The following is an 18,262-nucleotide window of genomic DNA, read 5'->3' as shown; positions in this document are numbered from 1 at the left end:
GCTTTTGTTGTTTTTAATCCTGGTCATTGTGATCAACGCATTGCTTTGGTAATGCATTTTAACACAAACCAGTGCACATGTTTTCATAAGCACTAGTAAAAGTCAAAGTCATACGATTTGTTACACATGTTACCGAAGTGAAAATTTGTTCTCTGCATTTGACCCATCTCTTGGAGCAGTGAGCCACAGTCAAGGAGCGGTGAGCTGCAGCCGTGCCGCGCTCGGGAATCATTTGATTAGTAGATTTGACCCCCAATCCAACCCTTTGATGCTGAGTGTCAAGCAGGGAGGCATTGGGTCCCATTTTTACAGTCTTTGGTATGACCCGGCCGGGGATCGAACCCCGACCTCCCAGTTTCAGGGCGGACACTCTAACCACAAGGCCGCTGTCTGGTAGTAGAAACAGTAGATGGTAATTGGCATGTCGTCAATATTGTCTTCCGGTGGTGCATCTTTGTTTTCATTCCTACTAACAACAAACTATACACGTTGTGGCGGGAGTTGCCCGTTAAGCTGCAGAGCTCTGAATCTGTCATGAGAGATTACATTATTAGCATAAATCTTCATCTTAATATGTCGTTAATTATGTATCCTTCATGCTGCTGGCTTCATTTATAGGGAGATGATTATAGGCTTATAGTGAATGATATTGTAAGTCATTTACTTCATATAAACCCACCTTGTAAATGAGTTGCATCTAATTGGCTAATTGTGTTATTACCACCAGTCATATAATAGCATTCATTAGAAGAGGTACAGTATAGAGCATCCTTTTCCTGCCAACTGCCTCACTGTGTTAACCCATTTAGGCCTGACGTCGACATTTAAAAAATGTATTTTTTAAAATGTATTTTTTTCTGAAAAACCTCATGTTTCTATATCAGTGGTTCTCAATATTTCATGTCAAGGACCCCCAAAAATATATGAAATTGGCCGCCGACCCCCATCTGAAAATATGTTGTTTCAGGGACACCCCCAGAAGCAAGGATTTTAGTTAAAAACGTTCACTCTGAAAGAATATAATATTCAAAGATTTGCACCACATGTTCATGATTTTTGAAAAATAGCAGACCTACAAGCTCGTAGCGCGCCACCGAGTGGCGCGCTACGAGCTTGTAGATCTGCTATTTTTCAATAGCTAAATTATAACATAATGGGGTTCCCGCCCAAAATGGGTTAAAGGGACCACTTTACATGTAATGGAATGAGACATTTATATTCCATTTGACTCTCTTATAGTTTTCCTGCTGGAGTCTGACTCATCAGCAGCCGAGGGAGGAACGTCGGCAAATGGAAACTGTTTAACTGAATCGCATTTGACTTGGACAATTATAGGAGTGCAGATGCAGCCACAACAACAGATTACTGTATTGGAAGAAATTACAAAGATGACCTTCCACTAAACGTTTCAACTTTCATTCCATCCTGATAATACCAGTGATGCTTCAAATACAGCTCCGCAGCATCTTAGCCTCGCATTATCACAGCCCTACTGATGTCACTGCATGGATGGAGGCAGATTGAGAGCTGGCGCTACGCGAGGCTGCCAGGCAGCTGAGCTGGAAAATCACACACCGTGCTGTGTGCTGTTTTTGCCATTTGCCAACAGTTCTCTCTGGAGGTGTGGGTTCAAATCCCACCACTGCCAACAAATTTAATGTCACACTCTAGTATTTGTCGAAAGGCACAGTTTGAAAAAAGAAAAAAAAGTGAAATAGCAAAATACAGAACAATCGCCAGACAGAATCCTTGACGCAACGAAACCTTTTTACAGACCAGCAGAATTGTGATAAAAATGAAGCACAACAAAAACTCTTATTTACAATTTTACAGTACTGGTCAGATTGACATTGGATTTACTCTCCTCGACAGCCCTTCGTTCTCTGACTGCTTGGCCAAAGAGATTCCATAGACTATACCATTAAGTTAATGTCAAGGTGGCAACTAGCCGCAATTTGCAATTTTACAGCCCATACATCCGAACAGAAAAGTCCTGTCTGATTGTATTAAACAACGTCAAACTCACCAACATTGCAGCTGTACGAAAACCTTGACTTGTCCAGCAGAAGGAGGAGAGGACACTGGAGCATTTTGACCTGAGATCAGATTCTAAAAATGTCTTCTAAATCCTGACAGTTTTCTGAAAAAGCTATGTTTCATCGATTTTTCAAAAATAGCAGACCTACAAGCTCATAGCGCGCCACTCGGTGCCGCGCTATGAGCTTGTAGATCTGCTATTTTTCAATAGCTAAAGCATAACATAATGCTGACACCAAAAGGGGTTCCTGCCCAAAATGGGTTTTAAGCCTTTTTATTAGGTGCTAGCTAGTACAAGCAAACAACCTCGAATTATTCTCTTTCTATCTGCAAAGTGTTTGTTTCATAAACATGTTAGTTAGTTAGTTTCATTTATTGTCCACGTGTGGAAATTTGTCTTCGGTCTCAACAGTAAAAAACAAACAGTTACAACAACAGCAACAACACTTAACACAATTATTTTCTCATGGCAAAACAAAAAGTGCAGGACAACAGTGGCAAATACATTGGAAAAACAAACAAATCTAGCGAGACATGGTATAATTTAGTGCCTTAATGGCATTTGGTATGAAGGAATTTTTAAAAATGTTACGGTTAGCTTTTGGTACTTTTGGTACTTCATCCACCATAGACATGTTATGAGCTATACCTTCTGTCAATATACATTTCGTGCAGCCTTGCAGGTGATATTTTTGTAAGTGTTGGAGTTTGGAAGAGCTCGTTGAATATCACGCAGCTGGCCCTGCGTGCTGTAGAATTACAGTACAAAATGCAGGAGGTATAGCAGGACGTTGCTTTACTGTGTGTGTGTGTGTGTGTGTGTGTGTGTGTGTGTGTGTGTGTGTGTGTGTGTGTGTGTGTGTGTGTGTGTGTGTGTGTGTGTGTGTGTGTGTGCGTGTGCGCGTGCGCGTGCGTGCGTGCGTGCGTGCGCGCCCAGAACCAGGAAGCACTGTGTGAAAAGAAACAGGAGGCAAACATTTTCCAAATAACCTGATCTGAAACTTAAATAATAGAGGTGTGATTCCAAACTTTAAAGGAGCATTCAGTGATTTGGAAAACCACCCAGTCCTTCCCGGTAACAGCATGTGCACCAAGGCCCGCCCCCACACTCGATCATGATTGGAGGAAGGCCCCTCTCATCCTGATTGGATGAAGGCTTTGCCACCCGCCACCAAAACTGAAACTAGGTTTTTTTTTTACCCCAGGGGCTCACTGGGGACAGGGAGGAACTCCTTATATGGTCAGCCCACTCTATAGTAGGGAGGATTATCAAAAAATAAGTGATATTTGAATGAAGTGAAATCACTGAATATACATTTAACCCTGTGTGGTGTGTGATGTATAATTTCTGTTAAATGTTAGGGGATAAATTACACAGGAAACCGGCTGTTAAATGGCAGCAGTAACTGAAGATACAATAATACATGTAGTGTCAGTGGCAGGGTGCAGTGAACTGCCCAAAGTTAAAGGGGAATTTCTCCCTAACCCTTTTTTTACAAAAGTAAGTTGATAATTATGTATATTGACCAAAAAATAAAATAAAATAAAGATATAGGGGAGCTGAAGCTGGAGCTGGTCCTTCAGCTGCTTCTGGAGGGGTCTAACGCTAGAACTCCTATTCAATCGCGCAATTGTTTTTGAGTGGTGTAAACCACTCCTACAACTGGCTTTTGTGTGCAGAAAAAAATGAGCATGGTTGCTATGTTCAAAATAATTTCTGACGTAATTAAATCACACCCGGGTGAACTGGATGACCGTAGCAACCATGCTCATTTTTTCTGCACAAAAAAAGCCAGTTGTGAAATCACATCCGGGTGTGATTTAATTACGTCAGATCAGAGCTGATCATGCTATATAAAACCTTACACCACTCAGTTCTGTCGTGGGATTATTAATACTCCTAACAGAGACTTTAAGAAATAATCGAGGTAGAGAGTGGACTGAAACAATGTCACGTTTATTACAAGGAGTGGTCTGTACCAGCCCAGGGAGGTGCACGGATGCAAGCCTCCCTAGCTGTCGACATGAATCTCTCTTATACACAGTGAAGGAACACAAATACATTTGAGGTGTGGTCAGTGGACATGGTCAAACATGGGTCTTGGGTAAGAATAGGTCATCTTGACAGACAATCAACAGGTGGAAGCCTTGCTCCAGGCAGTGTAGTATTTTCTGCCACTACAGTCCGCCATTTCAAATATGTAAATTAAATTCCTAATATTAATTTATACCAAGGAACATGAGATACTATACTGTCTGCAAATTTACTACAAAAAGATGACATATATGGACTATCTCCTAGAGTAAGAAAGGTTTATATTTAAGTGTATTCAATGTTCACCCACATGATAATTTTCTTTTTATTACACACAACTTCTGATGGCTGGTAGGGGCGAAAACCCTTTATCTTCTTATTGGGAAATTCCAACCTACGACCCTCGATTTGTCTTGAGCGATCACTCATAAGCCAGCATCAGGTGTAGTCTTTTTCCGTGGTTCTTTCCTCCATGCAAATGTTCTCCTCTCCTTATGTTTCTGTCACAAGTTGTGGCATGGCATTTTAGTCTTTTTTCCCCATGGTGGGCCCAGTATTTCGTCTTTATCCGGCTCCCATCGCTGTCACTGGGGGTTGACTGCGGGGATCGAATGCGTGTGGGCCTTGTAGGGACGTCTGGAGTCTCTGGACGGACATGATGATGTGGCTTGGCTCTCATTGGTGTCACTGGCCCATGTGACATATTTATATGTCTGTCAGGTTTTCTTAGAGGGAGAACAACTTGCAGGTAATTTTGTTCACTTGAATTATTTCCACCGTGGTTAAAAAGGTGGTTATACAAAATTCATTTCAATATTATTATTATTATTAGTAGTATTTTACATTAATTGTCTTCAGCTTCAGCTTGTTATGTAGACAGCTCTAGAATTGCACTTTATGTAGTCATAGCACTTTATAGTACACATGTATAATATATTATATAGTATAGTATGTATAGTTTACATAGATACTCCAATGTTACGTTTTTATACATGTGATGTATGCCATGCTTTTTGTTATTGCTTAATGTAAGTCGCTCTGGATTAAGGGCGTCTGCTAAATGCCTAAATTGTAATTCATATAACACTAGACTGACGTCAATGTATGTGTGTATATTTACCCATCATACAAACCCAAATCCTTTCAGTGCTTTCTCTGGTTGTCTTCATTTGTTTGTTTGTTTTTTCCTTGTTTAAACACATCTCCTGATATGTTTCTCTTAATTTATTGGATTTCAGAGCTGGAAAAAAACAAAACAACACACTACCCCTATTCTAAAACATTTGTTCTATACTTTTCCCCAGATGATAGTACATAATTAGGAATTTATTAAGATCTATCTTGATCACAGTTGATCACAATCTTTCACAGTCTGATGTATGGTTAACTCCCTCTCTTATGGTTATTAGCTATATTGACAGGTTACACATTATTGCATCTTTACACTGTATTTCATCACTACTAGTATCCTCCTGTCAATACAAATATTTCAATAATGTATGAGATCGTGTGGGAGTGAGTGGGTTCTTACCTTGTCGATGCAATGTCTATAGATACTCATTTTTCCCTTTGTCCTTCCTCCTGTAATTGCATTGTATCACAACACTCTTCCTAGACGAGTTATTCTAAGTTTTTAGTGAGTTAGTCAATATCGCCATATTAACCATGCCATGCACACTGGGAAAGGAAGATATTCATTAAGTTGTCAACACATTTAGACCATCTCATTGATTCACCATCCAGTCCTGGAAAGTAGGAAAGAACAATTTTCATTAGAATGACTTCACCTAAAAATAACACTGTTGTACACAGTGATACCTTAAAACATTTTACTTACTTATAGGCCTACCCGATAAACATCACATTCCACACATACCCGGGTCATTCATTCTCCACACTTGCCACTGCGTAGGTCTTCATTCTACTTCGCTCCATATCACACCAATTCTGTGTAGTGGCCTAACCCATAGGTCGCCACTTGACCCCCGGCTGGGCCCCACCTGTCTGCTTAACTTGGTTGCTTCCTTTTACATGTGTCACAGACACTCTTGTTGTCACAATTTCTTTTAGACTGGTGACCTGATTTCATGCCCCTCATGAAGACAAGTTAATGTTACCTAGTTAGGTTGACATGACAACCCTAGGACCCGTAATTGCTAGGACCCTTAATTGGCTCAAACCAAAACATCCAGAGGTTCAGTCGGTCGGTCGGGGTATCGGGATGTCAGCGGGCCAGGACAATATGTCTGAATAGAAGAAAAGCCTTTTAACTTGTATAGCAATACTGGATTCCTTCTCAGTATCAGGCATGGGGCAGTGCGGCATAACGTCGTCAAAGACGGTGTTGGTCTTTCTAAATCTGATATTTTGGGCAGCAGCTGGTATTTTATGCTATGTTGGAGCCTATGTGTTCATCACATATGATGACTATGACCACTTCTTTGAGGATGTGTATACCTTTATCCCTGCTGTGACCATCATCGCTGTCGGAGCCCTCTTGTTCATTATTGGACTCATTGGATGCTGTGCTACAGTACGAGAGAGCTACTGTGGACTTGCAACGTTTGTGATCATCCTTCTGCTGGTGTTCATGACGGAAGTGGCTGTGGTGGTTCTTGGATATATTTACAGAGCAAAGGTTGAAGATGAGGTTAACGGTTCCATCCGGAACGTGTATGACGAGTACAATGGCACCAACAGTGATGCCCCGAGCCGTGCCATCGACTATGTGCAGAGACAGCTTCAGTGCTGCGGAATCCACAATTACTCGGATTGGATGAACACTCGCTGGTTTAATGAAACTAAAAACAACAGCGTCCCCATTAGCTGCTGCAAAAGTAATACAGAAGCCTGCACTGGATCTCTTGCTCATACTGAAGACCTCTACCCGGAGGGATGTGAAGTTCTAGTTGCGAAGAAACTAAAAGAGATCATGATGTATGTCATCTGGGCTGCACTAACATTTGCTGCAATTCAGATGCTGGGGATGCTGTGTGCATGTGTGGTACTCTGCAGGTGGAGCCGAGACCCCGCCTACGAACTACTCATCACTGGGGGAACCTACGCATAAAGTTTCCTTCTAACAATAATACGTTCACAGACGTGCACTAAGAGTGACTTAAACCGGTTTTGACCGAGAACATGAAAACAAACTATTTTACATACACTAACATCTTACCTTTTTTTTTCTCCTTTTACCTTTTGTTTTTCAAAAAGCTATTGGCCAAATTATTTGAATGGTCAATGGGGAATGAGATTTTACATGTAATCTGCTGCTGTGACTACCTACGTTTTACCCTTTGTTTGAGGTAAGTTAGAATGTGGTCGCTGGACCTTATACTGTATAGAATATGTGGACTGGGTACTTTCCTCATATGTCAGTTTGCACTATGTGTGTGTGTATGGTTTTGCAGTATTTTTTAAATATTTAAATATAGTGTAGTACTTGAGTGAAAGAACTTCCCCATGTGTAGTCTAGTCTCCCCTGTACCTGTATCTGAATTACTGCTATTACTACTGGTTTGAGTGGAACCAACTCTTCACAAGCAGTACGTGTTCTGTTACTGTAAACAGCAAAATAGGCGACATGAGGCCAGGTCCTTTGAAATAACATTAATTTACTCATCAGATCTTTCAGACAAAATGTGGGCCCGCAATTCTACTCGGTACATCTACAATTTGACATGCAATCTAAAATGCCGTAGAGGTTTTGTTTGTTTATTGTTTCAGCAGCCTACTGAATGTAGTTTTAGAGGTTTGACAATATGTCGCCATAGACTCAAGAATGTAAATGAACTGTAGGGAAATTTGAAGGAAAAATGAATTTGAATTAAATTATGTAATGAATTAAATTATGTTCCACTGCTTAAAATGAATTTGAATTAAATTATGTTCAACTTAAACTATACCTCATAAACTATACTCTTCTTAAACTATACATGTCCCCCCTCTGAGCACTTCTGTCGGATATAGATAGAATTTATCCATAGAATTGCTCATAATTGCTAGAACCATCGCTTTACTTTAAACATTTTTAATATTACCTAAGCTATTTAACAGCATCAACATCCTATTAACACTAAGCTATTTTACCCTATTCGTCACTTCCTCCTGCCAGTCTATCTATAATTGAAACAACGTGCTAGGTATGTTTTGTGCACGCAGATCTGCTATTTTTAAAAATCCTTTTCTATCTTTCGGTACATTTTTTTTCCCCTAACTTCAAATAAAATGATCTCACATCTATAAAGAAATAAACTAAGGATAAACACATCTAGGAATACATTTTGAAAAACACACACTAACAATAAACTTTCTCCGGTAAGTAGGAAGGCCGACTTGGTTAAATGGTTTTAAACTGTTACATCTTGTTCATTGAAAATAGCTGATCCACGGGTTCACTCAACTGATTTCTTAAAATAAAATGCTAGTATTTACATGACTCTGCTGTATATGGTTTACACTATTATTGATATATTTATTGATATATAAATAAACACCATGATCAACTAGACATTCAAATTGAACCTCATAGCTTATCATACAAATGTGTATGCGTCTTAATTAATTGACCAGTATGCTTGCTGCTTGATTGTTTGATGGAAAGTCCAGATAATAAAAATCCTTCCTTCTAAAGTCCTCCTCCGTCACATAATTGCATGGACAAGTCCCTGTCTGAAACAAGGATGCCGGCTGGAAGCGACAACTGTTTACGCCCCTTTTTGGGATATTACAAGCCATATTCAATCGGATTCAGAAATCCGGTTGCACAGGTATCTGACCATTGTTCATACAGGAAAAAGACTGACTACAATGCAACAGCAGCTGTAACCATGCACCCTCAGTGACAGTGCATGTGTGTATTACGCTATGTTACTGAACTGTGGAGTATGCTGCACTTTGTAAAAATGGCAAAATATAACTCCTAACGTTATTGACATGGGACTGATAGATCCCCCTGACTTATTTACAAAATCATTCCTGCATCCCAGGACTCATTACATTGATAATCTATTTACATCACTGCTTGGAATCAAGAATATAGTTAAGTGAAATGCCTGACCACGATCTCTAGCTGAATAAAGTGAGGTAGGAGAGGTATTAGGTAAATGTTGACTACAAAAATGAGCCAACAGGGCATTTGCCATGAGTGTGAGTTATCCAGAATAATAATCATCACCAGTCCTCGTAGAGGACAGTAAAGGTTCACATTGGTCTAAAGTCTAATTTACACATCTTGCTGACCAGAGACAATGTTTTATGACAAAGGCAACTATTAGGGGACCTTCTCTTGCCCCCCCCCCCCCCAAACACTGATGCCTGTCAATCACACTGCTACTCTGAAAGGAGGGGTGCAAATGGACACCTGGTTGGCGTAAGTGACATGTCATGCTGTGAAACTCTCCTTAAATTAGAGAAACTAAACTGAACTGAAAACTGAACAATATGAGCCCCCACTGTTATTTTAACAGCTGTGATCAGGCTATTTCTGCGGACAAGTTTACATTTTGCGTGTCCCACACATTACTTGAACTGAAAATGCCTATGCTATCTTGCCTTAGGCGTTGGGGGGGCTGGTGAACTAGTCAAGCCCAATGATTTAGGTACCCCTTGATATGTGAGTCTTACTTACAATATGAGATACTCAGTAGTATACGGTATCTATCTGCCTGTGTTATATATATTCTTCAGTGCTCCTGGGCACGCATGGGAGGGAGACATGACGTCATGCCATCCACCGTTTCCGTAACAACAACTTATTTCTTACTTTACTGTTCCATATCTATGTCGTATATTACCTATTTGTTTAAGGGTGCTACAGTAGTATTTACGCATTTTAAATCTACATAATTAGTCAATGTATAAAGTCGAACCTTGTGTGCTCATGCCAATTCTTTATCCCTATTTGCATGATGTCTCTGAGTGGCCATTGACCACTCTGCATTAAACATTACATAGGGAATCACCCCCTATTTGGCTGTGGGTTTGTCTGATTTGACCTATTTGTTCATTAATATTACGTTTGAATCAAGACCAATTTACTACAAGATTTGTGAGTCCTAAAACTCCCTTAATTCAGTTGTCTGATAGACTATTGACTATAGGAAAGTTGTATGATCATATTGACAAGCCAAAAAAGTATCTCATCAAGCTTGACGATTCCCCCCGCTTAAAAGACAGTGTCTTGTTACCCCCGTCGTAAAACTGCTTCTTTTAGGCACCAACAATGTCAACGCCGTCACCATGCACCAACGGAGGTGACGAAATCAACACCATGAATGACGCCAAGAGACTGTGGCCCAGGGGAGCTTATCCATAATGCTGACAAGAAATAGCACTTAGGCTCATATGCCACTTTACTCACCCAGTCACTGCGAGACCACCAACGTAAACCACCAAATCACAATCGCACACCGCCTCAAGTGATGCCCAGTGTTCAATCACATGAAAGGAAAAAGAACAATCATTAGTCCATCAAGCCTGGAATGTTTCCTTTTTCACAAAATCCTCCATTGTCCCTCTGTCCGAGTGCCTCCTGTCACTCACGTCCATGTTCACAAAATGTCACTTTTCGGAAAACAGTCCTTTCCCGTGTGTTGGGCCCCAAACCAACACATGCATATATCGTTCAAACATCAAAGTGCGGAAGCAGTCTACTGACTGTACATGTGACTTATTGACCTCTCTTTTAGCAATCGTGCGATGTGACAAGTGGTGCACTCAATGGTCCAGCAGTACCCAGGTTACGCAAAACACAGTACTACTCATTTATATGTCTGGTGAATCAACTTGGCCAATAATACCCTTTACATATCTAATTGCACGTCACTCACACTAACGTATGAGTTCTGTGTCTCACTTTTTAGGTTCACACATGAGGGAATTGCGCTTGTCCATATGATCAACTCAACACAACTCCAAACCATGTCTTCCCTAATGGATGACCTGTCAGTATATGGGACCGTAATACTCATACGCATGTAGTTGAATACTGTAATTACTGGTTACTGTGTAGATTATGGTTATTACAAATCATACATTAACCACTCCAGCCCTATATAAATTTTTTCCATGTTGCAAATAACTAATTTACAAGAACAACACATTGTGAGCTCGTAGATCTGCTTATTTTACAGTTATTTTATAATTAAAAATGAGACATTCTGCTAAATTGTTTTAGTTTTATAGTTTCTTAAATACAGCCACAGCTAACACTAATTTACTATTAAGCCTACATTTGAATTCTGGACATTTACTTGCTACAGAGTATTCCTATATCGTGTATGTATAAGTAACACATTTCAGAACCTTTCTCCACCACTCATATTACTGTAATAATAGACTTATTTACACTCACCAGACTCCATGTGTGGCCACTCAGGGCAGCTGCTGTCAATGGTGGGGGAGAAGAACGGGGCTACTTAACACAAACAGGGGTTCCTATCTTGACTGGGTAAAACTACGATGACAGTTACAAACATTACCTATTGTAAGGAGTTACTAATTACCTATACATTTCATGCTTTGAGTATAATTTTTCCTATCTATTTAGTCCAAATATAAAAAGTGACAAAGCACAATTACACTCAACTTGCCGTGACTCTGGGAAATTGTTATATTGTCATTACATTTAAAATAAGACGTAATAAGACAATATATATACGACCATGATGATCAGCTAACCACGTTACTGTTTGTTAATTACTTTGAATACTCGGACCTTAAAACAACCCTACTATTAACCATTACTATTATCTAGCCTGCTATACTGCCAACAAGACAGCACTTACTGGGATGTGCGTCCCGGTAGACCTGCTATTTTGAGTCTGCCGCTAACAACTGCTAACTGCTGTCCTACTAACCATGGGTGGTGACGCTTAACTAAAATACCAGGACTACATTCTTCATACTTACTTGTTCACAACGCCACATTTATACTAGGAAATCACCATTTGACTTTTTACAAAAATAGTATTTTCCGTTCATCCACACGTACGACACACTTCCATTCCATACTCAACATTCCACATTCCACATTCCACATTCATACCTGCTGCTCGAGTCTTACGCGTTACCAGAACCTATGAATTAATCTCATTATACAATTTGCTGTTTCACCATTCTCTTTTAATCTTCCCTGTGGGCTGTTTGGTCCCAACAGGAGAGAAAAGAAAGAAAATAACGGTGGACGCTGTCTGTATGATTTCCTATGCTATTCCCTATCCTACTGATATAGGCTATAGTTTCTCTATATAAATGTCTATGAAAGACTGTTACCACTCGGCAACGATGAAATACGATGAGGAGGGACTGTCACCAGCTCCTTTAAATACGATGAATACGATGAGGAGGGACTGTCACCAGCTCCTTTAAATACGATAAATACGATGAGGAGGGACTGTCACCAGCTCCTTTAAATACGATGAACTAGTACTTTGTACGGCTGCATCTCTAACAACACAGCCTCAAAATACAAAATGTTGTACATTGAGTCAAAACACTCTTACCCCAAAGTTCGTTTAGGTGTTGTCCCTGTCGGACCAGCATCTCAGATCCATATGCACAACGCTCTCATCTGAAAAAGAGAATGCTGACGGACAGTAGAAACACGCCGCTCACATGCGCCATAATTGTCGTGGGATTATTAATACTCCTAACAGAGACTTTAAGAAATAATCGAGGTAGAGAGTGGACTGAAACAATGTCACGTTTATTACAAGGAGTGGTCTGTACCAGCCCAGGGAGGTGCACGGATGCAAGCCTCCCTAGCTGTCGACATGAATCTCTCTTATACACAGTGAAGGAACACAAATACATTTGAGGTGTGGTCAGTGGACATGGTCAAACATGGGTCTTGGGTAAGAATAGGTCATCTTGACAGACAATCAACAGGTGGAAGCCTTGCTCCAGGCAGTGTAGTATTTTCTGCCACTACAGTTCACACGGGTGTGATTTTTTGTTTACATCTGTTCTAGATGATGTGACAGCAACACTCCATGCATTGTTGACACTGCACTCTTCCTGGTCTACGTGAGCTGACGTTAGAACCCTCCAGCAGCAGCTCCAGCTCCTTCTGCTGCTTCAGCTCCCCTATATCTTTATTTTTATTTGTATTTATTTTTTTGGTCAATATACATAATTATAAACTTACTTTTGTAAAAAAAAGGTTTAGGGAGAAATTCCCCTTTAACACTTTAGACTGCAGGATGTATTGATCGTAATCCCCATTTGACTGCCGTTGTTTTTTCACTAACCTGAAGAACCACCCGGCCGCGATCGTCGTTTCATTTCATGAAAATCCGCCTTAACTAACCCATCGCCAATTGCGCCTTTTGACACCTTTTTAATATCAATTGATTATGCCCACTCTTCCTGCACCCTTTTGCAATGTGAAATGCCACCGAATTCGTAATCCTTGCCCACTTTGCTTCTGTCTTTATATGGAATGAAGCCCCAACATGTGAAGGGAAAAGTTTCTGAACGTCTCAGTCTGCATATTTCCACGTGCTGAAAATAGCTGATCTACAAGCTCACAATGTGTGGTGGAGGCGACAAATATACCAGGTTTCACGTGGGAGATGTATTTTGTTGGCCGAGGCAATCGTGTATGTAGCACACAGTGCTACGCGACGCAAAATAACAAGGTATTGGAAGCTATTTTTCGGTGGCACTCTATGTTGAATCAAACAACAAGTTTACCTCAGTGTTTGGGGGACATGTTCTGTGTCTGCTGTCTCCTAACCTCAGTGTTTGGGGACATGTTCTGTGTCTGCTGTCTCCTAACCTCAGTGTTTGGGGACATGTTCTGTGTCTGCTGTCTCCTAACCTCAGTGTTTGGGGACATGTTCTGTGTCTGCTGTCTCCTAACCTCAGTGTTTGGGGACATGTTCTGTGTCTGCTGTCTCCGTGGATTCAGCGCGAGCATCATCATCCAGTTGTAAAATGTGTGCCGAGTGTGCACTCCAGGGAAACTTAAGTGCATGGCTGAGTTGCTGAAATCTTTGTTTTGTTTTTTTGCGGGGGTTGATCAGTGAGCGCGCTGCCGCCGCGTTGTACGTGACATGTGCAGAGTGAGTGCATGTGTTTGGTCCGACTAGTCATTGGTCCGAAACACGACAACCCACCTCAAACCCTAACCTAACCATAACCGCAAGCACGGGAGCAGGCGCTAGTCTGAGGTGCGGACGCATGTCCAACCAATGCTCCGTCGGACCATAGTATGCCTCCCGCGCAGAGTCAGACAGACGGGCACTAAGGCGGGCAGAGAGAGGGAGCAAGAGAGAGAGAGGCCGAGGCGAGACTCGGCGGAATGAGCCAGAAGAAAGTCATATTTTATTATCGCACTAACGCCCGTCGCCCGTGCCTCCTGGTTGAGGCGGGGAGTCGCCCGTGCCTCATGGTTGAGGCGGGGAGTCGCCCGTGCCTCCTGGTTGAGGCGGGGAGTGGAAGCAATAAGTAGCACCGGTGCGACCTCGTTAAATTTGAACTCGCACCTTAAGAAATGAAGTAGCATATGCGACTTAATAGGTCGCACGCTGGAGCCCTGCTTGCCAAGCCATGAATGAGGCCCATAGGGCAGGAGCCTATCTCCTGTTTCTGTAGCCATGAGGCCCATAGGGCAGGAGCCTATCTCCTGTTTCTGTAGCCATGAGGCCCATAGGGCAAGAGCCTATCTCCTGTTTCTGTAGCCAATGAGGCCCATAGGGCAGGAGCCTATCTCATGTTTCTGTAGCCATGAGGCCCATAGGGCAGGAGCTTATCTCCTGTTTCTGTAGCCAATGAGGCCCATAGGGCAGGAGCCTATCTCATGTTTCTGTAGCCATGAGGCCCATAGGGCAGGAGCCTATCTCCTGTTTCTGTAGCCATGAGGCCCATACGGCAGGAGCCTATCTCCTGTTTCTGTAGCCATGAGGCCCATAGGGCAGGAGCCTATCTCCTGTTTCTGTAGCCATGAGGCCCATAGGGCAGGAGCCTATCTCCTGTTTCTGTATAGCGTGAGGCCCATAGGGCAGGAGCCTATCTCCTGTTTCTGTATAGCATGAGGCAGTACACCCCCTGGACATGACACTAGTATGTCGCAGGGAGGACTTAAGGCCTATTCATAGTCTGGATTTTCGGTGGTTAGGTGACCACCGAACTACAACATGACGTCACGAGCCGCGGTGAAGAGCAAACCACCGCCACCGCTCCAGCGCTTCTCTCTGTTTTTACTCTCCACCGCTCAACGTTATTTCAGCTCCGGTGGTCAGCTCACCACCGGAGCGGTGGTCAGCTCACCACCGAAAATCCAGACTATGAATAGGCCTTTACTCCCAATCCAACCCTTGATGCTGAGTGCCAAGCAGGGAGGCACTCTGTCTTTGGTAGGACCCGGCCAGGGATGAAACCCCTGACCTCCCAGTCTCAGGGCAGACACTCTAAAACGGCTTTCAATCTAAGAGCCTCGCCCATTGATTTGTGTGGCGGCCTGCGACACTCTGAGTCACCACTAGATGGCGACAGTGTTGTCCCTAAACGTGTTCAAAGAACGATCGTATCACGAACCCGTTCAAATTTTGGGTGAACATGAACTGATCGTACTGTATTTCTACTTGATGGACGGTATAGTGAACACGTTCATTTCTGGCGTCACATTCTCACAGTTCAACTTTGTTCAAGAGTTAGTGTTTCCATAATAAAGCCTTCCAGGCGAAACCCCAGCTAAAATACACCATAAACGGGCCTTAATATCTAGCGGAAATCCCACCAATAAGCCCACATCCGACACCAAATTAACTAATCTTTCTCAGCCATGCACTTTCACGGGAGCACTCAGAGCACATCTAGTGTAACTGGATGATGATCCAGTCAGGCACGCAGACAGCAGACACAGAACATGTCCCGACTCCTGACCCAAAGCACTGAGGTGAACTTGTTGTTTGATTAAACATAATGTCCAGGGACGTGGTGGGCCCATAATTCAGCCCGGGAAGTGGAGTTGCGGAGGCCCTCTAGGCGCGCGGCCAAAGGCTGCGTGCCGGTGAACTGATGGCGCGCCGCCAAAGGCCCTTGACGAATCAAGGGCGTGCGAGTGCATTTTAGGTCACTTTAGGTCCTACAGTGACCTAAAAACATTGTCCATGGATGTCATGTTTATACCTGCCACAGAAGACACACACAAAAGGGATTTTTTTTTTGTATTAAATATGATTTTTTTTCTTTTTTTTTTTAATTACAAAAAAAAATTGCTGGCCCAGACCGGCCTGGACTGGACCGGCCGTTCGGGAGTTGTCCCGAATTTCCCAATGGCCAGCACGTCTTTTTGGGTCGAGGAGTACTATGTATCCATACATGATCGCCTCAATTGCAATCGGCCCACAAAATACATCTCCCTCCCTCCCTCCCATGCAGGCTCCCACAGTGACAGTGAAGCCTGTTTTATTCGTCGTCGTAGTACGACCTGTTCCGTGCTGAAAATAGCTGATCTACAAGCTCACAACGTGTCGCGTCCGTGACACGTTGTGAGCTTGTAGATCAGCTATTTTCAGTTGGCCCATAAAGACAGAAGCAAAGGATTAAGGATTCGGTGCCATTTCACATTGCAAATGGGATATTTGGGGCTAACTCCATCTGTGTTCCCTGCTGGTTCGGTGCTGCTGTTCATTATTATCATATGCGCATGCTGGTATTGCTTGTTTGTTTTTTGCTTAGTAACATGGCTGTATTGTGCAATGGGTATATTTTTCCCATTATGAACTCTGCTATTTAGGGTTGAAACAGTGGGGTGGGAGCTATCTCTGGGAGAGCTTTTATTTTTCTTTTCTTTTCTTTTCTTTTCTTTTCTTTTCTTTTCTTTTCTTTTCTTTTCTTTTCTTTTCTTTTCTTTTCTTTTCTTTTCTTTTCTTTTGTATGTATGGTTATACTGTTGTATTGTTTTGTGAACTGTATTGTACAGTGTATCTGTGTTGTGGACCCCCTCTAAAATGAGATGTGACATCTCAAGGGGCTTATCCTTTCAATAAAGGTATATATCCCCCCCCCCCCCCCCCCCCCCCCCAAATGTGATATATTTTTTTAAAGGGTTTGGACTTTATTCCCAATAGGAATAAAGTCTGTGGTTATATATATATGGACATGGGCTGTAGCAATAAGTTTAAAAAAAGAAGAAAAATAAAATAAAAACATATCTAAAAAGTATAGTAATATCTAAACTATAGTTTATTTTTGGAACCATGAACTTTAGTTAAATAATTTGAATAATTAACTATGAACCATTTCTAAATTGAATCATCATTTTTATTCATGTAGAAAGTGAACTTTCCCAACACTGGATGGCGGTCAATGAGTTAAAATAGTATGATCCATTGTAATGGTGTCCAAAAATATTCCACAGTCCCGAGTCGGGAATGTCATGATCCGCAGGGAAAGATCTCTTTATGACTTAAGTCGGGAATGTCGTGATCCGCAGGGAAAGATCTCTTCATGACTTAAGTCGGGAATGTCGTGATCCGCAGTCAATGTGTTAACACTTTTTTTTTCTCTCTGTTCTTTTTCTAGGTAAGACAACTCCTTTTGAACCTGTGTGTGGGTGTGTGTGTGTGTGTGTGTGTGTGTGTGTGTGTGGGTGTGTGGGTGTGTGGGTGTGCGCGCCTGCCTGTGTGCGCGCCAGTCAGAGGTGCAATGAGGACACAGTCTCCTTCACATGATACAGTAAGACAAAAACATTACGCACGCACGCTCCTCACACACACACACACACACACACACACACACACACACACACGCACACATTTTAAATGTTTATTTATGTCTGCATAATCAGAAGTACAGGATTACCTTGTACAAAGGACATAAACACTGCCAGTGCAGTCAGACAACAGGAGAACAGTTAGTTACAAAGTGTATAGAAGGCAAACATTGTTAGTTTGTTACATACAGTATACAGTATAGTTGACATACTTGTTATTTGACGTAAATCATGGACAGAGGAAACGACACATCCTCCAAATTGAGCGGCTTCCTATAATGGCTGATTCTGAGCAGTACCTTGCTAACTGCCTGCCACCCTCCTTTTGGAGAGGCCGGCCATTTGTAGGACCCTCACAACCAACTTGTGCACATGCACACGCTGTCAAAGAACTAAAGGTTTACATCTGTAGCCTATAACTGTGAAATGGCCCACTCTATAGCTGTTGATGTTTCAGCACTTTG

The 18,262-nt window shown here is 42.0% G+C and overlaps 2 protein-coding genes across 2 annotated transcripts in view; both read left to right on the top strand.

Annotated features, from left to right (window-relative positions):
• LOC306935841 (limbic system-associated membrane protein-like) overlaps positions 1–18,262 on the top strand; it is a 669,232-nt gene that overhangs the window by 120,825 nt on the left and 530,145 nt on the right. The gene's annotated exons all lie outside the window — the stretch shown is intronic.
• Positions 6,355–7,890, top strand: LOC306935068 (tetraspanin-3-like). The gene has a single exon (XM_079517908.1). It carries the CDS (start codon positions 6,381–6,383, stop codon positions 7,140–7,142), a length of 762 nt encoding a protein of 253 aa, XP_079374034.1. The 5' UTR covers positions 6,355–6,380; the 3' UTR covers positions 7,143–7,890.

Source organism: Electrona antarctica (genome assembly GCF_951216825.1).
Source record: "Electrona antarctica genome assembly, chromosome: 13".
NCBI lineage: Eukaryota > Metazoa > Chordata > Actinopteri > Myctophiformes > Myctophidae > Electrona > Electrona antarctica.
The sequence above is the reverse complement of the archived record's forward strand: the minus strand, read 5'-3'. Positions and strand labels throughout refer to the sequence as shown.